The sequence below is a fragment of the Trachurus japonicus genome, chromosome 15 (assembly GCF_045865225.1).
Source record: "Trachurus japonicus isolate A0001 chromosome 15, Traja_1.0".
NCBI classification, from domain to species: domain Eukaryota; kingdom Metazoa; phylum Chordata; class Actinopteri; order Carangiformes; family Carangidae; genus Trachurus; species Trachurus japonicus.
In genome coordinates this window covers 3,523,543-3,550,128 of record NC_140921.1, presented here as the reverse complement: position 1 = coordinate 3,550,128, position 26,586 = coordinate 3,523,543, and the positions used below count along the sequence as shown (strand labels likewise).

At 43.8% G+C, this 26,586-nt stretch overlaps 9 protein-coding genes and 1 pseudogene across 22 annotated transcripts in view; 9 read left to right on the top strand and 1 right to left on the bottom strand.

Annotated features, from left to right (window-relative positions):
* Window positions 1-26,586, bottom strand: part of ubr2 (ubiquitin protein ligase E3 component n-recognin 2) — a 129,116-nt gene that overhangs the window by 71,485 nt on the left and 31,045 nt on the right. The gene's annotated exons all lie outside the window — the stretch shown is intronic.
* Window positions 128-2,126, top strand: LOC146973048 (tripartite motif-containing protein 16-like). Of its 3 annotated transcripts, none has more exons than XM_085799309.1 (2): window positions 149-1,544; window positions 1,632-2,126. In XM_085799309.1, the coding sequence occupies exons 1-2, from the start codon at window positions 149-151 to the stop codon at window positions 1,814-1,816; spliced, it is 1,581 nt and encodes a 526-aa protein (XP_085655435.1). In that variant the 3' UTR covers window positions 1,817-2,126. The 3 variants fall into 3 exon arrangements, with proteins under 3 accessions (XP_085655436.1, XP_085655435.1, XP_085655434.1); XM_085799308.1 differs by having other exon boundaries at window positions 149-625; window positions 659-2,122; XM_085799310.1 differs by having other exon boundaries at window positions 128-2,123.
* On the top strand, window positions 4,051-5,718 carry LOC146973047 (tripartite motif-containing protein 16-like). The gene has a single exon (XM_085799281.1). It carries the CDS (start codon window positions 4,051-4,053, stop codon window positions 5,716-5,718), a length of 1,668 nt encoding a protein of 555 aa, XP_085655407.1.
* Window positions 6,708-8,434, top strand: LOC146973046 (tripartite motif-containing protein 16-like). Of its 2 annotated transcripts, none has more exons than XM_085799282.1 (2): window positions 6,708-7,184; window positions 7,218-8,434. In XM_085799282.1, exons 1-2 carry the CDS (start codon window positions 6,708-6,710, stop codon window positions 8,370-8,372), a joined length of 1,632 nt encoding a protein of 543 aa, XP_085655408.1. In that variant the 3' UTR covers window positions 8,373-8,434. The 2 variants fall into 2 exon arrangements, with proteins under 2 accessions (XP_085655408.1, XP_085655410.1); XM_085799284.1 differs by having other exon boundaries at window positions 6,708-8,080; window positions 8,168-8,434.
* Window positions 9,372-11,190, top strand: LOC146973045 (tripartite motif-containing protein 16-like; annotated as a pseudogene).
* On the top strand, window positions 12,060-13,724 carry LOC146973044 (tripartite motif-containing protein 16-like). 7 transcript variants are annotated; one of them, XM_085799290.1, is made up of 3 exons: window positions 12,060-12,535; window positions 12,605-12,663; window positions 13,111-13,724. In XM_085799290.1, the coding sequence occupies exons 1-3, from the start codon at window positions 12,060-12,062 to the stop codon at window positions 13,722-13,724; spliced, it is 1,149 nt and encodes a 382-aa protein (XP_085655416.1). The 7 variants fall into 7 exon arrangements, with proteins under 7 accessions (XP_085655416.1, XP_085655415.1, XP_085655413.1 ...); XM_085799289.1 differs by having other exon boundaries at window positions 12,060-12,267; window positions 12,631-13,724; XM_085799287.1 differs by having other exon boundaries at window positions 12,060-12,316; window positions 12,620-13,724.
* Window positions 14,694-16,388, top strand: LOC146973043 (tripartite motif-containing protein 16-like). Its single transcript, XM_085799319.1, has one exon. The coding sequence runs from the start codon at window positions 14,706-14,708 to the stop codon at window positions 16,386-16,388; it is 1,683 nt and encodes a 560-aa protein (XP_085655445.1). The 5' UTR covers window positions 14,694-14,705.
* On the top strand, window positions 17,388-19,067 carry LOC146973042 (tripartite motif-containing protein 16-like). 2 transcript variants are annotated; one of them, XM_085799314.1, is made up of 2 exons: window positions 17,400-18,795; window positions 18,883-19,067. In XM_085799314.1, exons 1-2 carry the CDS (start codon window positions 17,400-17,402, stop codon window positions 19,065-19,067), a joined length of 1,581 nt encoding a protein of 526 aa, XP_085655440.1. The 2 variants fall into 2 exon arrangements, with proteins under 2 accessions (XP_085655441.1, XP_085655440.1); XM_085799315.1 differs by having other exon boundaries at window positions 17,388-19,067.
* LOC146973041 (tripartite motif-containing protein 16-like) lies at window positions 20,055-22,064 on the top strand. Of its 2 annotated transcripts, XM_085799280.1 has the most exons (2): window positions 20,055-20,531; window positions 20,565-22,064. In XM_085799280.1, exons 1-2 carry the CDS (start codon window positions 20,055-20,057, stop codon window positions 21,720-21,722), a joined length of 1,635 nt encoding a protein of 544 aa, XP_085655406.1. In that variant the 3' UTR covers window positions 21,723-22,064. The 2 variants fall into 2 exon arrangements, with proteins under 2 accessions (XP_085655406.1, XP_085655405.1); XM_085799279.1 differs by having other exon boundaries at window positions 20,055-22,064.
* On the top strand, window positions 23,596-25,278 carry LOC146973040 (tripartite motif-containing protein 16-like). 2 transcript variants are annotated; one of them, XM_085799312.1, is made up of 2 exons: window positions 23,608-24,987; window positions 25,075-25,278. In XM_085799312.1, the coding sequence occupies exons 1-2, from the start codon at window positions 23,608-23,610 to the stop codon at window positions 25,276-25,278; spliced, it is 1,584 nt and encodes a 527-aa protein (XP_085655438.1). The 2 variants fall into 2 exon arrangements, with proteins under 2 accessions (XP_085655439.1, XP_085655438.1); XM_085799313.1 differs by having other exon boundaries at window positions 23,596-25,278.

The following is a 26,586-nucleotide window of genomic DNA, read 5'->3' as shown; positions in this document are numbered from 1 at the left end:
GAACCAACATGTGGTGAAGAGGAGGAGCCGACAGGCCCCGTTCACTGCAGAGACACATGTTGTTGAGATCAGAGCTCAGACTAGTTTCACTTCTGAGCAACAGAAACTCAGACAGTCATTGTCGTCGTCGTCGTCTGTGAGAGGTGAAATGGCGCAGAAAGGAGTTCATCTGGACCAGGACACCTTCTCTTGTTCCATCTGTCTGGATCTACTGAAGGATCCAGTGACTATTCCCTGTGGACACAGCTACTGCTTCAACTGTATTAAAACCCACTGGGATGCAGAGGATGGGAAGAAAATCTACAGCTGTCCTCAGTGTAGGCAGACCTTCACACCGAGGCCTCCTCTGGTGAAAAACACCATGTTAGCAGCTTTAGTGGAGGAGCTGAAGAAGACTGGACTCCAAGCTGCTCCTGCTGATCACTGCTATGCTGGACCTGAAGATGTGGCCTGTGATTTCTGCACTGGGAGAAAACTCAAAGCTGTCAAGTCCTGTCTGGTTTGTCTGGCCTCCTACTGTGAGAATCATCTCCAACCTCATTTTGAGTCTCCTACATTTAAGAATCACAAGCTGGTGGAGCCCTCCAAGAAGCTCCAGGAGAACATATGCTCTCGTCATAATGAGGTGATGAAGATGTTCTGCCGCACTGATCAGAAGTGTATCTGTTACATCTGCCCTGTGGAGGAACATAAAGGCCACGACACAGTCTCAGCTGCAGCAGAAAGGACTGAGAGGCAGAGAGAGCTGGAGCTGAGTCGACAGAAAATCCAGCAGAGAATCCAGGACACAGAGAAAGATGTGAAGGTGCTTCAACAGGAGGTGGAGGCCATCAATGGCTCTGCTGATAAAGCAGTGGAGGACAGTGAGAAGATCTTCACTCAGCTGATCCGTCTCATGGAGAAAAGAAGCTCTGAGCTGAAGCAGCAGATCAGATCCCAGCAGGAAACTCAAGTGAGTGGAGTCAAAGAGCTTGAGAAGAAGCTGGAGCAGGAGATCACTGAGCTGAAGAGGAAAGACGCTGAGCTGAAGCTGCTGTCGCACACAGAGGATCACACCCAGTTTCTACACAACTACCCCTCACTGTCAGCACTCAGTCCATCTACACACTCATCCAGCATCAACATCCGTCCTCTCAGACACTTTGAGGATGTGACAGCAGCTGTGTCAGAGCTCAGAGACAAACTACAGGACCTTCTGAGAGACACATGGACAAACATCTCACTGACTGTGACTCAAGTGGATGTTTTACTGTCACCACCACCAGAGCCCAGGACCAGAGCTGACTTCTTAAGATATTCACAGGAAATCACACTGGATCCAAACACAGCACACAGACAACTGTTATTATCTGAAGGAAACAGGAAAGTAACATTCATGAGTAAAGTTCAGTCTTATTCTAGTCACCCAGACAGATTCACTTGGGAACCTCAGGTTCTGAGTAGAGAGAGTCTGACTGGACGTTGTTACTGGGAGGTGGAGTGGAGAGGAGGAGGAGTTTATGTAGCAGTCGCATGCAAGAATATCAGCAGAGCAGGGGGAGAAAGTTTGTTTGGATATAATGACAAATCTTGGTCGTTAGTTTGTCTCAACAACAGTTTCACATTTAGATTCAACAGCATCCAGACTCCAGTCTCAGGTCCTCAGTCCTCCAGAGTAGGAGTTTACCTGGATCACAGAGCAGGTATTCTGTCCTTCTACAGCGTCTCTGAAACCATGACTCTCCTCCACAGAGTCCAGACCACATTCACTCAGCCTCTACATGCTGGAGTTTGGGTTGGTTATGAATCCACAGCAGAGTTGTGTAAACTCAAATAGTCAAAGATCATTGAAGGACCAGTTGGTTAAAATCTGTATTTTAGTTCATCACTTTCTTTCGTCTCCATGTTTGTTGCTAAAAGCTCATTGCTGTTGTGTCTCTGCACTGCACAGAGATCACCTGTCAATCATTAAACATTGTGGGCGGGACTTTGACCTCTTGTTGTCATTTTCTTGTTGTGTTGATGTTTGAGTTTGTTGAGGTGGAGCTGGAGCCGTGGAGGAGATCACTGCTCATGATGATGTTTCTTTACCTAAACTCACATTTCTCCACATGGAAATAGAAACTTCTCTGAGCTCTAAATGTTTGTTGGATATTGGTGTTGATGTGTTTGTGTGTTGTTTTTGTTGCTTATCTTACACTGTATGGGCTATTGGGATATTTAGTTTTCAATGTGTAACAAGAAAAAAAAGATCCAGAATTACATTTACAGTGATGTGTTTGTCAGATCAAATGTTATTGTTTAAATGCATCCATAAATGAGGTTTCCCGGATTTATGATTATCACCAATTACTGTAGGAGATGATTTATTATTTTATTTTCCATATCTGAGATTCATGTTAAACAAACTGTTTGAATGATGTGAATGTAACTGAAGTGAATAAACGATTCTCCATATGTAGTATAAGAATCAATGAGTAATATTTCTGTTGTGTTTACTTTTGAAGGTCTTCTTCAGGCACGAGGATACAGGATCTTTGACATTTAGTGAGGGAACAAGGATTACACATATGATAGATGATGGAAAACATTAGAATTAGGGGGAACACTTGATTTGAAGGGTGGGTGCATAGCACATTCATAAGTATGGAAGCCCATTTCCGCCACTTGATGAAAAAAAATTATGAGATCCTAAGTCATAATTATGAGATACTAAGTAAAAATTATGAGATCGCTAAATCAAAATTATGAGATAGCTAAATCAAAATTCTGAGATATTAAGTCAAAATTCTGAGATAGCTAAGTCAGAATTATGAGATACTAAGTCAAAATGATGAGATAGCCAAGTCAGAATTATGAGATACTAAGTCAAAATGATGAGATAGCTAAGTCAAAATTATGAGATTTAGCTATCTCACAATTTTGACTTTGCTATTAGCTATCAAAACTATGAGATACAAAGTCAAAATTATGAGATAGCAAAGTCATAACTATGAGATACTAAGTCATAATTATGAAAAAAATTATGACTTAGGATCTCATAATTTTTTTTCATCAAGTGGCGGAAATGGGCTTCCATACATAAGACCTTTCATATGCTGTGGGAATTATTTACTTTATTTTCATTTAGTGTATTTGAATTGTGACCATAGACTGTAAAAAGAATGGACGTAGCACCCGTGACGTCACCCATTGGTTTTGGTGAGTCTGTTTTGTGCCGCTACTACGGGGGTTTGAACCGCGCCATGTTGGATTCTACTTGCCATATTTGGAGCGGTGCGGCCGTTGGCCGGCCGAGAGCCCGCCCACTGGCCTCGAGGCAGCGGTCTCCGGACCTGTCACTCAACGGTTCTGCGCCCTAATTGGCCAGAACTTTAAACCTAATAATAGTAAAACGGTAGAGTTTTAAAAAAATTCACCCCCCTCAGAGTGTGTGCGGGGGTAGAAACTATCGGTTGAGACCAAAAAAATAAAATGTGCCAGGCTGTAAATATGTTTTTTTAAGCTGTAAAATCGGCTGTTTTAACATGGGGCTCAATTGGAGTTGCTCCCTTCTGGAGCCAGCCCCCAGCGACAGCCGAGGGGATTGCAGTTTTTCGAACGCGGAAGTGAGCTTCACTTCTCAGACCAACAACTGCCCCCTTGATTGTGACCTATAAAACAATCAATCAATCTGTTAGAAGAGCATAAGAGCTGATTATAAAAACTTGAACCAAAAGATCAGCAAATGAGTTGATAACAAGTGAGAAATGAGCAGGACTGTAAATAAAAAGTTAAAACACACAGTATCAAACTGCTCCTCCTACTGGAACAAAGTCCAACCTGATCCCCTCCCTCTTCTTCCTGCTCTCAAACACACTGAGCTGCTGCACCCTGTTCATGTGTTTCCTTGTTCCCTCCCCTTCAGATTTACAGTTTGAAGATGGGTGGAACCAACATGTGGTGAAGAGGAGGAGCCGACAGGCCCCGTTCACTGCAGAGACACATGTTGTTGAGATCAGAGCTCAGACTAGTTTCACTTCTGAGCAACAGAAACTCAGACAGTCGTCGTCGTCATCTGTGAGAGGTGAAATGGCGCAGAAAGGAGTTCATCTGGACCAGGACACCTTCTCTTGTTCCATCTGTCTGGATCTACTGAAGGATCCAGTGACTATTCCCTGTGGACACAGCTACTGCTTCAACTGTATTAAAACCCACTGGGATGCAGAGGATGGGAAGAAAATCTACAGCTGCCCTCAGTGTAGGCAGACCTTCACACCGAGGCCTCCTCTGATGAAAAACATCATGTTTGCAGCTTTAGTGGAGGAGCTGAAGAAGACTGGACTCCAAGCTGCTGCTGCTGATCACTGCTATGCTGGACCTGAAGATGTGGTCTGTGATTTCTGCACTGGGAGGAAACTCAAAGCTGTCAAGTCCTGTCTGGTTTGTCTGGTCTCTTATTGTGAGAAACACCTGCAGCCTCATTATGAATCTCCTTCATTTAAGAATCACAAGCTGGTGGAGCCCTCCAAGAAGCTCCAGGAGAACATCTGCTCTCGTCATAATGAGGTGCTGAAGATTTTCTGCCGCACTGATCAGAAGTGTATCTGTCTCGTCTGCCTTGTGGATGAACATAGAGGCCACGACACAGTCTCAGCTGCAGCAGAAAGGACTGAGAGGCAGAGAGAGCTGGAGCTGAGTCGACAGAAAATCCAGCAGAGAATCCAGCTCAGAGAGAAAGACGTGAAGGTGCTTCAACAGGAGGTGGAGGCCATCAATGGCTCTGCTGATAAAGCAGTGGAGGACAGTGAGAAGATCTTCACTCAGCTGATCCGTCTGATGGAGAAAAGAAGCTCTGACCTGAAGCAGCAGATCAGATCCCAGCAGGAAACTCAAGTGAGTGGAGTCAAAGAGCTTCAGAAGAAGCTGGAGCAGGAGATCACTGAGCTGAAGAGGAGAGACGCTGAGCTGAAGCTGCTGTCGCACACAGAGGATCACACCCAGTTTCTACACAACTACCCCTCACTGTCAGCACTCAGTCCATCTACACACTCATCCAGCATCAACATCCGTCCTCTCAGACACTTTGAGGATGTGACAGCAGCTGTGTCAGAGCTCAGAGACAAACTACAGGACCTTCTGAGAGACACATGGACAAACATCTCACTGACTGAGACTCAAGTGGATGTTTTACTGTCACCACCACCAGAGCCCAGGACCAGAGCTGACTTCTTAAGATATTCACAGGAAATCACACTGGATCCAAACACAGCAAACACATGGCTGTTATTATCTGAGGGAAAAAGAAAAGTAACAATCACATTAAATCTACAGTCTTATTCTAGTCACCCAGACAGATTCACTACAAATGTTCAGGTTCTGAGTAGAGAGAGTCTGACTGGACGTTGTTACTGGGAGGTGGAGTGGAGAGGAGGAGGAGTTCGTGTAGCAGTCGCATACAAGAATATCAGCAGAGCAGGGGGAGAAAGTTGGTTTGGAGGTAACGACAAATCTTGGTCATTAGATTGTTCCAAGAAGAGATTCACATTTAGGTTCAACGACATCCAGACTCCAGTCTCAGGTCCTCAGTCCTCCAGAGTAGGAGTGTACCTGGATCACAGAGCAGGTATTCTGTCCTTCTACAGCGTCTCTGAAACCATGACTCTCCTCCACAGAGTCCAGACCACATTCACTCAGCCTCTACATGCTGGAATTCGGCTTGGTTCTGGATCCACAGCAGAGTTGTGTAAACTCAAATAGACAAAGATCATTGAAGGTGCAGTTGGTTAAACTCTGTATTTTAGTTCATCACTTTCTTTAGTCTCCATGTTTGTTGCTTAAAGCTCATTGCTGTTGTGTCTCTGCACTGCACAGAGATCACCTGTCAATCATTAAACGTTGTGGGCGGGACTTTGACCTCTTGTTGTCATTTCTTGTTGTGTTGATGTTTGAAACTAAGAAATCTATAATCACATTTACATTGATGTGTTTGTCAGATCAAAATGTTGTTGTTGTTCAGATCCACTCAATAATAAGGTCTATGAGCTTTAATCAAAGTGTAAACATCATGATTATAATCATACCCATGTTACTAATTAACCTTTGCTCCTCCAGCTGTTTATTATTGGTATCATTTACTTTTCCAGCCTTTTGTTGCTCTTGTCCCAACTTTACAGAAACAATCAGTGTATGTTGTACTCCAGGTATCAATAGATGAGATCATTACACTACAGAGAATGATGTATGACAGCCAACAGACCAATGTTTGCATTCTCTGAGTGAAATGTTTGAATATATATAGTTAATGTTGTTGACAATAAACTTTGTGTGATATATATTTTTGCACTTTGTATGTATATAGTGTGTGGGAACTGAAAATAAATATGTTGAGCATCTCCCATGTCTGGAATGGATATTTTCTTGAGTCTATAAGGTAACAATAATACAACTAGACTTCATTGTAAATAGGAAAAGTTGAGATTTACAGCTGCCACTCCCCGCACTGGAATGAGGCAATATCTGATTATCTGCTCTCAAACACACTGAGCTGCACCCTGATCAGGTGTTTCCTTGTTCCCTCCCCTTCAGATCTACAGGTTGAAGATGGGTGGAACCAACATGTGGTGAAGAGGAGGAGCCGACAGGCCCCGTTCACTGCAGAGACACATGTTGTTGAGATCAGAGCTCAGACTAGTTTCACTTCTGAGCAACAGAAACTCAGACCGTCGTCGTCGTCTGTGAGAGGTGAAATGGCGCAGAAAGGAGTTCATCTGGACCAGGAGACCTTCTCTTGTTCCATCTGTCTGGATCTACTGAAGGATCCAGTGACTATTCCCTGTGGACACAGCTACTGCTTCAACTGTATTAAAACCCACTGGGATGCAGAGGATGGGAAGAAAATCCACAGCTGTCCTCAGTGTAGGAAGGAGTTCATACCAAGACCTGACTTGGTGAAAAGCACTATGTTAGCAGCTTTAGTGGAGCAGCTGAAGAAGACTGGACTCCAAGCTGCTCCTGCTGATCACTGCTATGCTGGACCTGAAGATGTGGCCTGTGATTTCTGCACTGGGGGAAAACTCAAAGCTGTCAAGTCCTGTCTGGTTTGTCTGGCCTCCTACTGTGAGAATCATCTCCAACCTCATTTTGAGTCTCCTACATTTAAGAATCACAAGCTGGTGGAGCCCTCCAAGAAGCTCCAGGAGAACATCTGCTCTCGTCATAATGAGGTGATGAAGATGTTCTGCCGCACTGATCAGCAGTGTATCTGTTATCTCTGCCCTGTGGATGAACATAGAGGCCACGACACAGTCTCAGCTGCAGCAGAAAGGACTGAGAGGCAGAGAGAGCTGGAGCTGAGTCGACAGAAAATCCAGCAGAGAATCCAGGACACAGAGAAAGACGTGAAGGTGCTTCAACAGGAGGTGGAGGCCATCAATGGCTCTGCTGATAAAGCAGTGGAGGACAGTGAGAAGATCTTCACTCAGCTGATCCGTCTCATGGAGAAAAGAAGCTCTGAGCTGAAGCAGCAGATCAGATCCCAGCAGGAAACTCAAGTGAGTGGAGTCAAAGAGCTTGAGAAGAAGCTGGAGCAGGAGATCACTGAGCTGAAGAGGAAAGACGCTGAGCTGAAGCTGCTGTCGCACACAGAGGATCACACCCAGTTTCTACACAACTACCCCTCACTGTCAGCACTCAGTCCATCTACACACTCATCCAGCATCAACATCCGTCCTCTCAGACACTTTGAGGATGTGACAGCAGCTGTGTCAGAGCTCAGAGACAAACTACAGGACCTTCTGAGAGACACAAGGACAAACGTCTCACTGACAGTGACTGAAGTGGATGTTTTACTGTCACCACCAGAGCCCAGGACCAGAGCTGACTTCTTAAGATATTCACAGGAAATCACACTGGATCCAGACACAGCATACAGACAACTGTTATTATCTGAGGGAAACAGGAAAGTAACATTCATGAGTAACGATCAGTCTTATTCTAGTCACCCAGACAGATTCACTTGGTGTCCTCAGGTCCTGAGTAGAGAGAGTCTGACTGGACGTTGTTACTGGGAGGTGGAGTGGAGAGGAGGAGTTTCTGTAGCAGTCGCATACAAGAATATCAGCAGAGCAGGGGATGAAAATTGGTTTGGAGGTAACGACAAATCTTGGATGTTAGATTGTTCCAACAACAGTTTCACATTTTGGTTCAACAGCATCAAGACTCCAGTCTCAGGTCCTCAGTCCTCCAGAGTAGGAGTGTACCTGGATCACAGAGCAGGTATTCTGTCCTTCTACAGCGTCTCTGAAACCATGACTCTCCTCCACAGAGTCCAGACCACATTCACTCAGCCTCTACATGCTGGAGTTTATCTTTACTGTTATGGAGTCACAGCAGAGTTGTGTAAACTCAAATAGACAAAGATCATTGAAGGAGCAGTTGGTTAAAATCTGTATTGTAGTTCATCACTTTCTTTAGTCTCCATGTTTGTTGCTAAAAGCTGATTGCTGTTGTGTCTCTGCATTGCACAGAGATCACCTATCAATCATTAAACATTGTGGGCGGGACTTTGACCTCTTGTTGTCATTTCTTGTTGTGTTGATGTTTGAAACTAAGAAATCTACGATCACATTTACATTGACGTGTTTGTCAGATCAAAATGTTGTTGTTGTTCAGATCCACTCACTAATAAGGTCTATGAGCTTTAATCAAAGTGTAAACATCATGATTATAATCATACCCATGTTACTAATTAACCAAACTAGTTGCTCCTCCAGCTGTTTATTATTGGTATCATTTACTTTTCCAGCTTTTTGTTGCTCTTGTCCCAACTTTACAGAAACAATCAGTGTATGTTGTACTCCAGGTATCAATAGATGAGATCATTACACTACAGAGAATGATGTACGACAGCTAATAGACCAATGTTTGCATTCTCTGAGTGAAATGTTTGAATATATAGTTAATGTTGTTGACAATAAACTTTGTGTGATATATATTTTTGCACTTTGTATGTATATAGTGTGTGAGTACTGAAAATAAATATGTTGAACATTTTCCATGTCCGGATTGGATGTTTTCTTGATTCTATAAGGTAACAATAATACAACTAGACTTCATTGTAAATAGGAGAAGTTGAGATTTACAGCTGCCGCTCCTCGCACTGTAATGAGGAAATATCTGATTATCTGCTCTCAAACACACTGAGCTGCTGCACCCTGTTCATGTGTTTCCTTGTTCCCTCCCCTTCAGATCTACAGTTTGAAGATGGGTGGAACCAACATGTGGTGAAGAGGAGGAGCCGACAGGCCCCGTTCACTGCAGAGACACATGTTGTTGAGATCAGAGCTCAGACTAGTTTCACTTCTGAGCAACAGAAACTCAGACAGTCGTCGTCGTCGTCTGTGAGAGGTGAAATGGCGCAGAAAGGAGTTCATCTGGACCAGGAGACCTTCTCTTGTTCCATCTGTCTGGATCTACTGAAGGATCCAGTGACTATTCCCTGTGGACACAGCTACTGCTTCAACTGTATTAAAACCCACTGGGATGCAGAGGACGGGAAGAAAATCTACAGCTGTCCTCAGTGTAGGCAGACCTTCACACCGAGGCCTGTCCTGGTGAAAAACATCATGTTTGCAGCTTTAGTGGAGGAGCTGAAGAAGACTGGACTCCAAGCTGCTCCTGCTGATCACTGCTATGCTGGACCTGAAGATGTGGCCTGTGATTTCTGCACTGGGAGGAAACTCAAAGCTGTCAAGTCCTGTCTGGTTTGTTTGGCCTCCTACTGTGAGAATCATCTCCAACCTCATTTTGAGTCTCCTACATTTAAGAATCACAAGCTGGTGGAGCCCTCCAAGAAGCTCCAGGAGAACATCTGCTCTCGTCATAATGAGGTGATGAAGATGTTCTGCCGTACTGATCAGCAGTGTATCTGTTATCTCTGCTCTGTGGATGAACATAGAGGCCACAACACAGTCTCAGCTGCAGCAGAAAGGACTGAGAAGCAGAGAGAGCTGGAGCTGAGTCGACAGAAAATCCAGCAGAGAATCCAGGACAGAGAGAAAGACGTGAAGGTGCTTCAACAGGAGGTGGAGGCCATCAATGGCTCTGCTGATAAAGCAGTGGAGGACAGTGAGAAGATCTTCACTCAGCTGATCCGTCTCATGGAGAAAAGAAGCTCTGAGCTGAAGCAGCAGATCAGATCCCAGCAGGAAACTCAAGTGAGTGGAGTCAAAGAGCTTCAGAAGAAGCTGGAGCAGGAGATCACTGAGCTGAAGAGGAAAGACGCTGAGCTGAAGCTGCTGTCGCACACAGAGGATCACACCCAGTTTCTACACAACTACCCCTCACTGTCAGCACTCAGTCCATCTACACACTCATCCAGCATCAACATCCGTCCTCTCAGACACTTTGAGGATGTGACAGCAGCTGTGTCAGAGCTCAGAGACAAACTACAGGACCTTCTGAGAGACACATGGACAAACGTCTCACTGACAGTGACTGAAGTGGATGTTTTACTGTCATCACCACCAGAGCCCAGGACCAGAGCTGACTTCTTAAGATATTCACAGGAAATCACACTGGATCCAGACACAGCATACAGACAACTGTTTATTATCTGAAGGAAACAGGAAAGTAACATTCATGAGTAACGATCAGTCTTATTCTAGTCACCCAGACAGATTCACTTGGTGTCCTCAGGTCCTGAGTAGAGAGAGTCTGACTGGACGTTGTTACTGGGAGGTGGAGAGGAGAGGAGGAGTTTATGTAGCAGTCGCATACAAGAATATCAGCAGAGCAGGAGGAGAAAGTATGTTTGGACGTAATGACAAATCTTGGTCATTAGATTGTTCCAACAACAGATTCACATTTAGGTTCAACAGCATCAAGACTCCAGTCTCAGGTCCTCAGTCCTCCAGACTAGGAGTGTACCTGGATCACAGAGCAGGTATTCTGTCCTTCTACAGCGTCTCTGAAACCATGACTCTCCTCCACAGAGTCCAGACCACATTCACTCAGCCTCTACATGCTGGAGTTGGGTTTCCTAATCTCTTGATCTTGAAAGCTGGAGACACAGCAGAGTTGTGTAAACTCAAATAGACAAAGATCATTGAAGGAGCAGTTGGTTAAAATCTGTATTTTAGTTCATCACTTTCTTTAGTCTCCATGTTTGTTGCTAAAAGCTCATTGCTGTTGTGTCTCTGCACTGCACAGAGATCACCTGTCAATCATTAAACATTGTGGGCGGGACTTTGACCTCTTGTTGTCATTTCTTGTTGTGTTGATGTTTGAGACTAAGAAATCTATAATCACATTTACATTGACGTGTTTGTCAGATCAAAATGTTGTTGTTGTTCAGATCCACTCACTAATAAGGTCTATGAGCTTCAATCAAAGTGTAAACATCATGATTATAATCATACCCATGTTACTAATTAACCCAACTAGTTGCTCCTCCAGCTGTTTATTATTCGTGTCATTTACTTTTCCAGCTTTTTGTTGCTCTTGTCCCAACTTTACAGAAACAATCAGTGTATGTTGTACTCCAGGTATCAATAGATGAGATCATTACACTTCAGAGAATGATGTATGACAGCTAACAGACCAGTGTTTGCATTCTCTGAGTGAAATGTTTGAATATATATAGTTAATGTTGTTGACAATAAACTTTGTGTGATATATATTTTTGCACTTTGTATGTATATTGTGTGTGGGAACTGAAAATAAATATGTTGAGCATCTTCCATGTCTGGATTGGATATTTTCTTGAGTCTATAAGGTAACAATAATACAACCAGACTTCATTGTAAATAGGAGAAGTTGAGATTTACAGCTGCTGCTCCTCACACTAGAATGAGGAAATATCTGATTATCTGCTCTCAAACACACTGAGCTGCTGCTCCCTGTTCATGTGTTTCCTTGTTCCCTCCCCTTCAGATCTACAGTTTGAAGATGGGTGGAACCAACATGTGGTGAAGAGGAGGAGCCGACAGGCCCCGTTCACTGCAGAGACACATGTTGTTGAGATCAGAGCTCAGACTAGTTTCACTTCTGAGCAACAGAAACTCAGACAGTCGTCGTCGTCGTCGTCTGTGAGAGGTGAAATGGCGCAGAAAGGAGTTCATCTGGACCAGGAGACCTTCTCTTGTTCCATCTGTCTGGATCTACTGAAGGATCCAGTGACTATTCCCTGTGGACACAGCTACTGCTTCAACTGTATTAAAACCCACTGGGATGCAGAGGACGGGAAGAAAATCTACAGCTGCCCTCAGTGTAGGCAGACCTTCACACCGAGGCCTCCTCTGGTGAAAAGCACCATGTTAGCAGCTTTAGTGGAGCAGCTGAAGAAGACTGGACTCCAAGCTGCTCCTGCTGATCACTGCTATGCTGGACCTGAAGATGTGGCCTGTGATTTCTGCACTGGGAGGAAACTCAAAGCTGTCAAGTCCTGTCTGGTTTGTCTGGTCTCTTATTGTGAGAATCATCTCCAACCTCATTATGAGTCTCCTACATTTAAGAATCACAAGCTGGTGGAGCCCTCCAAGAAGCTCCAGGAGAACATCTGCTCTCGTCATAATGAAGTGCTGAAGATTTTCTGCCGCACTGATAAGAAGTGTATTTGTCACCTCTGCCTGGATGAACATAGAGGCCACGACACAGTCTCAGCTGCAGCAGAAAGGACTGAGAGGCAGAGAGAGCTGGAGCTGAGTCGACAAAACATCCAGCAGAGAATCCAGCTCAGAGAGAAAGACGTGAAGGTGCTTCAACAGGAGGTGGAGGCCATCAATGGCTCTGCTGATAAAGCAGTGGAGGACAGTGAGAAGATCTTCACTCAGCTGATACGTCTCGTGGAGAAAAGAAGCTCTGAGCTGAAGCAGCAGATCAGATCCCAGCAGGAAACTCAAGTGAGTGGAGTCAAAGAGCTTGAGAAGAAGCTGGAGCAGGAGATCACTGAGCTGAAGAGGAAAGACGCTGAGCTGAAGCTGCTGTCGCACACAGAGGATCACACCCAGTTTCTACACAACTACCCCTCACTGTCAGCACTCAGTCCATCTACACACTCATCCAGCATCAACATCCGTCCTCTCAGACACTTTGAGGATGTGACAGCAGCTGTGTCAGAGCTCAGAGACAAACTACAGGACCTTCTGAGAGACGCATGGACAAACATCTCACTGACTGAGACTCAAGTGGATGTTTTACTGTCACCACCACCAGAGCCCAGGACCAGAGCTGACTTCTTAAGATATTCACAGGAAATCACACTGGATCCAAACACAGCAAACACATGGCTGTTATTATCTGAAGGATACAGGAGAGTAAAATGGGGTCCACCACAGTCTTATTCTAGTCACCCAGACAGATTCACTACATGTCTTCAGGTCCTGAGTAGAGAGAGTCTGACTGGACGTTGTTACTGGGAGGTGGAGAGGAGAGGAACAGTTTATGTAGCAGTCGCATACAAGAATATTAGCAGAGCAGGGGATGAAACTTTGTTTGGAGGTAACAACAAATCTTGGTCATTAGATTGTTCCAACAACAGATTCACATTTTTGTTCAACAAGATCCAGACTCCAGTCTCAGGTCCTCAGTCCTCCAGAGTAGGAGTGTATCTGGATCACAGTGCAGGTATTCTGTCCTTCTACAGCGTCTCTGAAACCATGACTCTCCTCCACAGAGTCCAGACCACATTCACTCAGCCTCTACATGCTGGAGTTCGGCTTTACTCGGACTTCGGAGTCACAGCAGAGTTTTGTAAACTCAAATAGTCAAAATCATTGAAGGTGCAGTTGGTTAAAATCTGTATTTTAGTTCATCACTTTCTTTAATCTCCATGTTTGTTGCTAAAAGCTCATTGCTGTTGTGTCTCTGCACTGCACAGAGATCACCTGTCAATCATTAAACATTGTGGGCGGGACTTTGACCTCTTGTTGTGTTGATGTTTGAAACTAAGAAATCTATAATCACATTTACATTGATGTGTTTGTCAGATAAAAATGTTGTTGTTGTTCAGATCCACTCACTAATAAGGTATATGAGCTTTAATCAAAGTGTAAACATCGTGATTATAATCATACCCATGTTACTAATTAACCTAACTAGTTGCTCCTCCAGCTGTTTATTATTCGTATCATTTACCTTTCCAGCCTTTTGTTGCTCTTGTCCCAACTTTACAGAAACAATCAGTGTATGTTGTACTCCAGGTGTCAATAGATGAGATCATTACACTGCAGAGAATGATGTAATACAGCTAAGAGACCATGTTTGCATTCTCTGAGCGAAATGTTTGAATATATAGTTAATATTGTTGACAATAAACTTTGTGTGATATATATTTTTGCACTTTGTATGTATATTGTGTGTGGGAACTGAAAATAAATATGTTGAGCATCTTCCATGTCTGGACTGGATGTTTTCTTGAGTCTATAAGGTAACAATAATACAACCAGACTTCATTGTAAATAGGAGAAGTTGAGATTTACAGCTGCTGCTCCTCGCACTAGAATGGGGAAATATCTGATTTCCTGCTCTCAAACACACTGAGCTGCTGCACCCTGTTCATGTGTTTCCTTGTTTCCTCCCCTTCAGATCTACAGTTTGAAGATGGGTGGAACCAACATGTGGTGAAGAGGAGGAGCCGACAGGCCTCGTTCACTGCAGAGACACATGTTGTTGAGATCAGAGCTCAGACTAGTTTCACTTCTGAGCAACAGAAACTCAGACAGTCGTCGTCGTCTGTGAGAGGTGAAATGGCGCAGAAAGGAGTTCATCTGGACCAGGAGACCTTCTCTTGTTCCATCTGTCTGGATCTACTGAAGGATCCAGTGACTATTCCCTGTGGACACAGCTACTGCTTCAACTGTATTAAAACCCACTGGGATGCAGAGGATGGGAAGAAAATCTACAGCTGCCATCAGTGTAGGCAGACCTTCACACCGAGGCCTCCTCTGGTGAAAAACATCATGTTAGCAGCTTTAGTGGAGCAGCTGAAGAAGACTGGACTCCAAGCTGCTCCTGCTGATCACTGCTATGCTGGACCTGAAGATGTGGCCTGTGATTTCTGCACTGGGAGAAAACTCAAAGCTGTCAAGTCCTGTCTGGTTTGTTTGGCCTCCTACTGTGAGAATCATCTCCAACCTCATTTTGAGTCTCCTACATTTAAGAATCACAAGCTGGTGGAGCCCTCCAAGAAGCTCCAGGAGAACATCTGCTCTCGTCATAATGAGGTGATGAAGATGTTCTGCCGTACTGATCAGCAGTGTATCTGTTATCTCTGCTCTGTGGATGAACATAGAGGCCACAACACAGTCTCAGCTGCAGCAGAAAGGACTGAGAGGCAGAGAGAGCTGGAGCTGAGTCGACAGAAAATCCAGCAGAGAATCCAGGACAGAGAGAAAGACGTGAAGGTGCTTCAACAGGAGGTGGAGGCCATCAATGGCTCTGCTGATAAAGCAGTGGAGGACAGTGAGAAGATCTTCACTCAGCTGATCCGTCTCATGGAGAAAAGAAGCTCTGAGCTGAAGCAGCAGATCAGATCCCAGCAGGAAACTCAAGTGAGTGGAGTCAAAGAGCTTCAGAAGAAGCTGGAGCAGGAGATCACTGAGCTGAAGAGGAAAGACGCTGAGCTGAAGCTGCTGTTGCACACAGAGGATCACACCCAGTTTCTACACAACTACCCCTCACTGTCAGCACTCAGTCCATCTACACACTCATCCAGCATCAACATCCGTCCTCTCAGACACTTTGAGGATGTGACAGCAGCTGTGTCAGAGCTCAGAGACAAACTACAGGACCTTCTGAGAGACACATGGACAAACGTCTCACTGACAGTGACTGAAGTGGATGTTTTACTGTCACCACCACCAGAGCCCAGGACCAGAGCTGACTTCTTAAGATATTCACAGGAAATCACACTGGATCCAGACACAGCATACAGACAACTGTTATTATCTGAAGGAAACAGGAAAGTAACATTCATGAGTAACGATCAGTCTTATTCTAGTCACCCAGACAGATTCACTTGGTGTCCTCAGGTCCTGAGTAGAGAGAGTCTGACTGGACGTTGTTACTGGGAGGTGGAGAGGAGAGGAGGAGTTTATGTAGCAGTCGCATACAAGAATATCAGCAGAGCAGGAGGAGAAAGTATGTTTGGACGTAATGACAAATCTTGGTCATTAGATTGTTCCAACAACAGATTCACATTTAGGTTCAACAGCATCAAGACTCCAGTCTCAGGTCCTCAGTCCTCCAGACTAGGAGTGTACCTGGATCACAGAGCAGGTATTCTGTCCTTCTACAGCGTCTCTGAAACCATGACTCTCCTCCACAGAGTCCAGACCACATTCACTCAGCCTCTACATGCTGGAGTTGGGTTTCCTAATCTCTTGATCTTGAAAGCTGGAGACACAGCAGAGTTGTGTAAACTCAAATAGACAAAGATCATTGAAGGAGCAGTTGGTTAAAATCTGTATTTTAGTTCATCACTTTCTTTAGTCTCCATGTTTGTTGCTAAAAGCTCATTGCTGTCGTGTCTCTGCATTGCACAGAGATCAGCTGTCAATCATTAAACATTGTGGGCGGGACTTTGACCTCTTGTTGTCATTTTCTTGTTGTGTTGATGTTTGAGACTAAGAAATCTATAATCACATTTACATTGACGTGTTTGTCAGATCAAAATGTTGTTGTTGTTCAGATCCACTCAATAATAAGGTCTATGAGCTTTAATCAAAGTGTAAACATCATGATTATAATCATACCCATGTTACTAATTAACCTTTGCTCCTCCAGCTGTTTATTATCCGTGTCATTTACTTTTCCAGCCTTTTGTTGCTCTTGTCCCAACTTTACAGAAACAATCAGTGTATGTTGTACTCCAGGTATCAATAGATGAGATCATTACACTACAGAGAATGATGTATGACAGCCAACAGACCAATGTTTGCATTCTCTGAGTGAAATGTTTGAATATATATAGTTAATGTTGTTGACAATAAACTTTGTGTGATATATATTTTTGCACTTTGTATGTATATAGTGTGTGGGAACTGAAAATAAATATGTTGAGCATCTCCCATGTCTGGAATGGATATTTTCTTGAGTCTATAAGGTAACAATAATATAACCAGACTTCATTGTAAATAGGAAAAGTTGCTGCTGCTCCTCGCACTGGAATGAGGAAATATCTGATTATCTGCTCTCAAACACATTGAGCTGCTGCACCCTGATCACTGTAGATCTGAAGGGGAGGGAACAAGGAAACACACCTTGTTCCCTCCCCTTCAGATCTACAGGTTGAAGATGGGTGGAACCAACATGTGGTGAAGAGGAGGAGCCGACAGGCCCCGTTCACTGCAGAGACACATGTTGTTGAGATCAGAGCTCAGACTAGTTTCACTTCTGAGAAACAGAAACTCAGACAGTCGTCGTCGTCTGTGAGAGGTGAAATGGCGCAGAAAGGAGTTCATCTGGACCAGGAGACCTTCTCTTGTTCCATCTGTCTGGATCTACTGAAGGATCCAGTGACTATTCCCTGTGGACACAGCTACTGCTTCAACTGTATTAAAACCCACTGGGATGCAGAGGATGGGAAGAAAATCTACAGCTGTCCTCAGTGTAGGCAGACCTTCACACCGAGGCCTCCTCTGGTGAAAAACATCATGTTTGCTGCTTTAGTGGAGGAGCTGAAGAAGACTGGACTCCAAGCTGCTCCTGCTGATCACTGCTATGCTGGACCTGAAGATGTGGCCTGTGACTTCTGCACTGGGAGGAAACTCAAAGCGGTCAAGTCCTGTCTGGTTTGTTTGGCCTCCTACTGTGAGAATCATCTCCAACCTCATTATGAGTCTCCTACATTTAAGAATCACAAGCTGGTGGAGCCCTCCAAGAAGCTCCAGGAGAACATCTGCTCTCGTCATAATGAGGTGATGAAGATGTTCTGCCGCACTGATCAGAAGTGTATCTGTCCTTTCTGCCTTCTGGATGAACATAGAGGCCACGACACAGTCTCAGCTGCAGCAGAAAGGACTGAGAGGCAGAGAGAGCTGGAGCTGAGTCGACAGAAAGTCCAGCAGAGAATCCAGGACGGAGAGAAAGATGTGAAGGTGCTTCAACAGGAGGTGGAGGCCATCAATGGCTCTGCTGATAAAGCAGTGGAGGACAGTGAGAAGATCTTCACTCAGCTGATCCGTCTCATGGAGAAAAGAAGCTCTGAGCTGAAGCAGCAGATCAGATCCCAGCAGGAAACTCAAGTGAGTGGAGTCAAAGAGCTTCAGAAGAAGCTGGAGCAGGAGATCACTGAGCTGAAGAGGAAAGACGCTGAGCTGAAGCTGCTGTCGCACACAGAGGATCACACCCAGTTTCTACACAACTACCCCTCACTGTCAGCACTCAGTCCATCTACACACTCATCCAGCATCAACATCCGTCCTCTCAGACACTTTGAGGATGTGACAGCAGCTGTGTCAGAGCTCAGAGACAAACTACAGGACCTTCTGAGAGACACAAGGACAAACGTCTCACTGACTGAGACTCAAGTGGATGTTTTACTGTCACCACCACCAGAGCCCAGGACCAGAGCTGACTTCTTAAGATATTCACAGGAAATCACACTGGATCCAAACACAGCACACAGACAACTGTTATTATCTGAAGGAAACAGGAAAGTAACATTCATGAGTAAAGATCAGTCTTATTCTAGTCACCCAGACAGATTCACCACATATGTTCAGGTTCTGAGTAGAGAGAGTCTGACTGGACGTTGTTACTGGGAGGTGGAGATGAGAGGAGGAGGAGTTGATGTAGCAGTCGCATACAAGAATATCAGCAGAGCAAGGAGAGAAAGTTTGTTTGGATTCAATGACAAATCTTGGATGTTAAATTGTTCCAACAACAGTTTCAGATTTTGGTTCAACAGCATCCAGACTCCAGTCTCAGGTCCTCAGTCCTCCAGAGTAGGAGTGTACCTGGATCACAGAGCAGGTATTCTGTCCTTCTACAGCGTCTCTGAAACCATGACTCTCCTCCACAGAGTCCAGACCACATTCACTCAGCCTCTACGTGCTGGAGTTTACGTTGGTTCTGGAGTCACAGCAGAGTTGTGTAAACTCAAATAGACAAAGATCGTTGAAGGAGCAGTTGGTTAAAATCTGTATTTTAGTTCATCACTTTCTTTAGTCTCCATGTTTGTTGCTTAAAGCTCATTGCTGTTGTGTCTCTGCACTGCACAGAGATCACCTGTCAATCATTAAACGTTGTGGGCGGGACTTTGACCTCTTGTTGTCATTTCTTGTTGTGTTGATGTTTGAAACTAAGAAATCTATAATCACATTTACATTGATGTGTTTGTCAGATCAAAATGTTGTTGTTGTTCAGATCCACTCAATAATAAGGTCTATGAGCTTTAATCAAAGTGTAAACATCATGATTATAATCATACCCATGTTACTAATTAACCTTTGCTCCTCCAGCTGTTTATTATTGGTATCATTTACTTTTCCAGCCTTTTGTTGCTCTTGTCCCAACTTTACAGAAACAATCAGTGTATGTTGTACTCCAGGTATCAATAGATGAGATCATTACACTACAGAGAATGATGTATGACAGCTAACAGACCAATGTTTGCATTCTCTGAGTGAAATATCTGGATATATAGTTAATGTTGTTGACAATAAACTTTGTGTGATATATATTTTTGCACTTTGTATGTATATAGTGTGTGAGAACTGAAAATAAATATGTTGAGCATCTTCCATGTCTGGATTGGATGTTTTCTTGAGTCTATAAGGTAACAATAATACAACTAGACTTCATTGTAAATAGGAAAAGTTGAGATTTACAGCTGCCACTCCCCGCACTGGAATGAGGCAATATCTGATTATCTGCTCTCAAACACACTGAGCTGCACCCTGATCAGGTGTTTCCTTGTTCCCTGCCCTTCAGATCTACAGGTTGAAGATGGGTGGAACCAACATGTGGTGAAGAGGAGGAGCCGACAGGCCCCGTTCACTGCAGAGACACATGTTGTTGAGATCAGAGCTCAGACTAGTTTAACTTCTGAGCAACAGAAACTCAGACAGTCGTCGTCGTCTGTGAGAGGTGAAATGGCGCAGAAAGGAGTTCATCTGGACCAGGAGACCTTCTCTTGTTCCATCTGTCTGGATCTACTGAAGGATCCAGTGACTATTCCCTGTGGACACAGCTACTGCTTCAACTGTATTAAAACCCACTGGGATGCAGAGGATGGGAAGAAAATCCACAGCTGTCCTCAGTGTAGGAAGGAGTTCATACCAAGACCTGACTTGGTGAAAAGCACCATGTTAGCAGCTTTAGTGGAGGAGCTGAAGAAGACTGGACTCCAAGCTGCTCCTGCTGATCACTGCTATGCTGGACCTGAAGATGTGGCCTGTGATTTCTGCACTGGGAGAAAACTCAAAGCTGTCAAGTCCTGTCTGCAATGTCTGGCCTCCTACTGTGAGAATCATCTCCAACCTCATTTAGAGTCTCCTACATTTAAGAATCACAAGCTGGTGGAGCCCTCCAAGAAGCTCCAGGAGAACATCTGCTCTCGTCATAACGAGGTGATGAAGATGTTCTGCCGCACTGATAAGAAGTGTATTTGTCTTGTCTGCCTTCTGGATGAACATAAAGGCCACGACACAGTCTCAGCTGCAGCAGAAAGGACTGAGAGGCAGAGAGAGCTGAAGCTGAGTCGACAGAAAATCCAGCAGAGAATCCAGGACACAGAGAAAGATGTGAAGGTGCTTCAACAGGAGGTGGAGGCCATCAATGGCTCTGCTGATAAAGCAGTGGAGGACAGTGAGAAGATCTTCACTCAGCTGATCCGTCTCGTGGAGAAAAGAAGCTCTGAGCTGAAGCAGCAGATCAGATCCCAGCAGGAAACTCAAGTGAGTGGAGTCAAAGAGCTTCAGAAGAAGCTGGAGCAGGAGATCACTGAGCTGAAGAGGAAAGACGCTGAGCTGAAGCTGCTGTCGCACACAGAGGATCACACCCAGTTTCTACACAACTACCCCTCACTGTCAGCACTCAGTCCATCTACACACTCATCCAGCATCAACATCCGTCCTCTCAGACACTTTGAGGATGTGGCAGCAGCTGTGTCAGAGGTCAGAGACAAACTACAGGACCTTCTGAGAGACACAAGGACAAACATCTCACTGACAGTGACTGAAGTGGATGTTTTACTGTCACCACCACCAGAGCCCAGGACCAGAGCTGACTTCTTAAGATATTCACAGGAAATCACACTGGACCCAAACACAGCAAACACATGGCTGCTATTATCTGAAGGAAACAAGAAAGTAACATTCATGAGTAAAGATCAGTCTTATTCTAATCACCCAGACAGATTCACTGACTGGTTTCAGGTCCTGAGTAGAGAGAGTCTGACTGGACGTTGTTACTGGGATGTGGAGATGAGAGGAGGAGTTTATGTAGCAGTCGCATACAAGAATATCAGCAGAGCAGGGAGAGAAAGTTTGTTTGGACGTAACGACAAATCTTGGTCATTAGTTTGTGACAACAACAGTTTCGCATTTAGGTTCAACAACACCAAGACTCCAGTCTCAGGTCCTCAGTCCTCCAGAGTAGGAGTGTACCTGGATCACAGAGCAGGTATTCTGTCCTTCTACAGCGTCTCTGGAACCATGACTCTCCTCCACAGAGTCCAGACCACATTCACTCAGCCTCTACATGCTGGAGTTTATCTTTACTGTTATGGAGTCACAGCACAGTTGTGTAAACTCAAATAGACAAAGATCATTGAAGGTGCAGTTGGTTAAAATCTGTATTTTAGTTCATCACTTTCTTTAGTCTCCATGTTTGTTGCTAAAAGCTGATTGCTGTTGTGTCTCTGCACTGCACAGAGATCACCTGTCAATCATTAAACATTGTGGGCGGGACTTTGACCTCTTGTTGTCATTTTCTTGTTGTGTTGATGTTTTGAGTTTGTTGAGGTGGAGCTGGAGCCGTGGAGGAGATCACTGCTCATGATGATGTTTCTTTACCTAAACTCACATTTCTCCACATGGAAATAGAAACTTCTCTGAGCTCTAAATGTTTGTTGGATATTGGCGTTGATGTGTTTGTGTGTTGTTTTTGTTGCTTATCTTACACTGTATGGGCTATTGGGATATTTTGTTTTCAGTGTGTAACACAAAAAAAGATCTAGAATTACATTTACAGTGATGTGTTTGTCAGATCAAATGTTGTTGTTTAAATCCATCCATAAATAAGGTCTCTGGGATTTATGATTATCACTAATTACTGTAGGAGATGATTTATTATTTTCTTTTCCATATCTGAGATTCATGTTAAACAAACTGTTTGAATGATGCGAATGTAACTGAAGTGAATAAACGATTCTCCATATGTAGTATAAGAATCAATGAGTAATATTTCTGTTGTGTTTACTTTTGAAGGTCTTCTTTAGGCACGAGGATACAGGATCTTTGACATTTAGTGAGGGAACAAGGATTACACATATGACAGATGATGGGAAACATTAGAATTAGGGGGAACACTTGATTTGAAGTGTGGGTGCATAGCACATTCATAAGTATGGAAGCCCATTTCCGCCACTTGATGAAAAAAAATTGTGAGATCCTAAGTCATAATTATGAGATACTAAGTAAAAATTATGAGATCGCTAAATCAAAATGAGATAGCTAAATCAAAATTATGTGATACTGTGTCAAAATTATGAGATATCTAAGTCATAATCATGAGATAACTAAGTCATAATTATGAGATACTAAGTCAAAATTACGAGATAGCCAAGTCAAAATTATGAGATACTAAGTCAAAATTATGAGATAGCTAAATCATAATTATGAGATACTAAGTAAAAATTATGAGATAGCTAAATCATAATTATGAGATACCAAGTCAAAATTATGAGAAACTAAGTCAAAATTATGAGATAGCAAAGTCATAATTATGAGATACGAAGTCAAAATAATGAGATTTAGCTATCTCATCATTTTGACTTAGTACCTCACAATTTTGACTTAGCTATTAGCTATCAAAATTATGAGATACGAAGTCAAAATTATGAGATAGAAAAGTCATAATTATGAGATCCTAAGTCATAATTATGAAAAAAATTATGATTTAGGATCTCATAATTTTTTTTCATCAAGTGGCGGAAATGGGCTTCCATACATAAGACCTTTCATATGCTGTGGTAATTATTTACTTTTTCATTTAGTGTCGTTGAATTGTAACCTATAAAACAATCAATCAATCAATCTGTTAGAAGAGCTGATTATAAAAACTTGAACCAAAAGATCAGCAAATGAGTTGATAACAAGTGAGAAATGAGCAGGACTGTAAATAAAAAGTTAAAACGCACAGTATCAAACTGCTCCTCCTACTGGAACAAAGTCCAACCTGATCCCCTCCCTCTTCTTCCTGCTGTCAAACACACTGAGCTGCTGCACCCTGTTCATGTGTTTCCTTGTTCCCTCCCCTTCAGATCTACAGTTTGAAGATGGGTGGAACCAACATGTGGTGAAGAGGAGGAGCCGACAGGCCCCGTTCACTGCAGAGACACATGTTGTTGAGATCAGAGCTCAGACTAGTTTCACTTCTGAGCAACAGAAACTCAGACAGTCGTCGTCGTCGGTGAGAGGTGAAATGGCGCAGAAAGGAGTTCATCTGGACCAGGAGACCTTCTCTTGTTCCATCTGTCTGGATCTACTGAAGGATCCAGTGACTATTCCCTGTGGACACAGCTACTGCTTCAACTGTATTAAAACCCACTGGGATGCAGAGGATGGGAAGAAAATCTACAGCTGTCCTCAGTGTAGGCAGACCTTCACACCGAGGCCTGTCCTGGTGAAAAGCACCATGTTAGCAGCTTTAGTGGAGCAGCTGAAGAAGACTGGACTCCAAGCTGCTCCTGCTGATCACTGCTATGCTGGACCTGAAGATGTGGCCTGTGATGTCTGCACTGGGAGAAAACTCAGAGCTATCAAGTCCTGTCTGCAATGTCTGGTCTCTTATTGTGAGAAACACCTGCAGCCTCATTATGAATCTCCTTCATTTAAGAATCACAAGCTGGTGGAGCCCTCCAAGAAGCTCCAGGAGAACATCTGCTCTCGTCATAATGAGGTGCTGAAGATTTTCTGTCGCACTGATAAGAAGTGTATTTGTCTTGTCTGCCTTGTGGATGAACATAAAGGCCACGACACAGTCTCAGCTGCAGCAGAAAGGACTGAGAGGCAGAGAGAGCTGGAGCTGAGTCGACAGAAAATCCAGCAGAGAATCCAGGACACAGAGAAAGACGTGAAGGTGCTTCAACAGGAGGTGGAGGCCATCAATGGCTCTGCTGATAAAGCAGTGGAGGACAGTGAGAAGATCTTCACTCAGCTGATCCGTCTGATGGAGAAAAGAAGCTCTGAGCTGAAGCAGCAGATCAGATCCCAGCAGGAAACTCAAGTGAGTGGAGTCAAAGAGCTTCAGAAGAAGCTGGAGCAGGAGATCACTGAGCTGAAGAGGAAAGACGCTGAGCTGAAGCTGCTGTCGCACACAGAGGATCACACCCAGTTTCTACACAACTACCCCTCACTGTCAGCACTCAGTCCATCTACACACTCATCCAGCATCAACATCCGTCCTCTCAGACACTTTGAGGATGTGACAGCAGCTGTGTCAGAGCTCAGAGACAAACTACAGGACCTTCTGAGAGACACATGGACAAACATCTCACTGACAGTGACTCAAGTGGATGTTTTACTGTCACCACCACCAGAGCCCAGGACCAGAGCTGACTTCTTAAGATATTCACAGGAAATCACACTGGATCCAAACACAGCAAACACATGGCTGTTATTATCTGAAGGAAACAGGAGAGTAAAATGGGGTCTACCACAGTCTTATTCTAGTCACCCAGACAGATTCACTACATGTCTTCAGGTCCTGAGTAGAGAGAGTCTGACTGGACGTTGTTACTGGGAGGTGGAGTGGAGAGGAGAAGGAGTTTCTGTAGCAGTCGCATACAAGAATATTAGCAGAGCAGGGGATGAAACTTTGTTTGGAGGTAACAACAAATCTTGGTCATTAGATTGTTCCAACAACAGTTTCACATTTTGGTTCAACAAGATCCAGACTCCAGTCTCAGGTCCTCAGTCCTCCAGAGTAGGAGTGTACCTGGATCACAGTGCAGGTATTCTGTCCTTCTACAGCGTCTCTGAAACCATGACTCTCCTCCACAGAGTCCAGACCACATTCACTCAGCCTCTACATGCTGGAGTTCGGCTTTACTCGGACTTCGGAGTCACAGCAGAGTTGTGTAAACTCAAATAGTCAAAATCATTGAAGGTGCAGTTGGTTAAAATCTGTATTTTAGTTCATCACTTTCTTTAATCTCCATGTTTGTTGCTAAAAGCTCATTGCTGTTGTGTCTCTGCACTGCACAGAGATCACCTGTCAATCATTAAACATTGTGGGCGGGACTTTGACCTCTTGTTGTGTTGATGTTTGAAACTAAGAAATCTATAATCACATTTACATTGACGTGTTTGTCAGATCAAAATGTTGTTGTTGTTCAGATCCACTCACTAATAAGGTCTATGAGCTTTAATCAAAGTGTAAACATCATGATTATAATCATACCCATGTTACTAATTAACCTAACTAGTTGCTCCTCTGGCAGTTTATTATTTGTATCATTTACTTTTCCACCCTTTTGCTGCTCTTGTCCCAACTTTACAGAAACAATCAGTGTCTGTTGTACTCCAGGTATCAATAGATGAGATCATTACACTACAGAGAATGATGTATGACAGCTAACAGACCAATGTTTGCATTCTATGAGTGAAATGTTTGAATATATAGTTAATGTTGCTGACAATAAACTTTGTGTGATATATATTTTTGCACTTTGTATATAGTGTGTGAGAACTGAAAATAAATATGTTGAGCATCTTCCATGACTTGTTTGGATGTTTTCTTGAGTCTATAAGGTAACAATAATACAACTAGACTTCATTGTAAATAGGAGAAGTTGAGATTTACAGCTGCCACTCCCCGCACTGGAATGAGGAAATATCTGACTCAAACTCAAATAGACAAAGATCATTGAAGGAGCAGTTGATTAAAATCTGTATTTTAGTTCATCACTTCCTTTAGTCTCCATGTTTGTTGCTAAAAGCTCGTTGCTGTTGTGTCTCTGCACTGCACAGAGATCACCTGTCAATCATTAAACATTGTGGGCGGGACTTTGACACATACCCTTTCACTTTTCAATGAAAGGTCCAGGTTCGCGTTCTCACCAGAGGTTGGCATTTGGTGCAGAATCCAGCGGAGCGAGACCAGCCCTTTTTTAGAGGTCTTGGTCCGCTTGATTTAGTGTGCGTCCGAGTGCGAATGATGCTTTCACACCAACGAAAACGAACCAAACTACTAAGAGCTTTTGGTTTGAATGGACTGTTTAGTGCGAACCAACTGCTGTTGGTGTGAAAGCACAAAAACTAAAATGACAGTTCGACACAAAGACTACAGTAAAACTAAAACTAGAAAATTTTCCCTGGGAAATTTTGAGAGGGCCACGGGAGCTACGGCCGGTTTTGCCATCTCTGTCAATATGGGAATCAAACCCACGATCTTAAGGTC

Bases quoted from the DNA above. Each gene is read 5' to 3' on its own strand.
- LOC146973043 (XM_085799319.1), top strand. From the start codon at position 14,706: ATGGCGCAGAAAGGAGTTCATCTGGACCAGGAGACCTTCTCTTGTTCC.
- LOC146973046 (XM_085799282.1), top strand. From the start codon at position 6,708: ATGGCGCAGAAAGGAGTTCATCTGGACCAGGAGACCTTCTCTTGTTCC. The intron at 7,185-7,217 runs GTGATGAAGATG...ACTGATCAGCAG, and splicing joins TCTGCTCTCGTCATAATGAG to TGTATCTGTTATCTCTGCCC.
- LOC146973044 (XM_085799285.1), top strand. From the start codon at position 12,060: ATGGCGCAGAAAGGAGTTCATCTGGACCAGGAGACCTTCTCTTGTTCC.
- LOC146973040 (XM_085799313.1), top strand. From the start codon at position 23,608: ATGGCGCAGAAAGGAGTTCATCTGGACCAGGAGACCTTCTCTTGTTCC.
- LOC146973041 (XM_085799279.1), top strand. From the start codon at position 20,055: ATGGCGCAGAAAGGAGTTCATCTGGACCAGGAGACCTTCTCTTGTTCC.
- LOC146973047 (XM_085799281.1), top strand. From the start codon at position 4,051: ATGGCGCAGAAAGGAGTTCATCTGGACCAGGACACCTTCTCTTGTTCC.
- LOC146973042 (XM_085799315.1), top strand. From the start codon at position 17,400: ATGGCGCAGAAAGGAGTTCATCTGGACCAGGAGACCTTCTCTTGTTCC.
- LOC146973048 (XM_085799310.1), top strand. From the start codon at position 149: ATGGCGCAGAAAGGAGTTCATCTGGACCAGGACACCTTCTCTTGTTCC.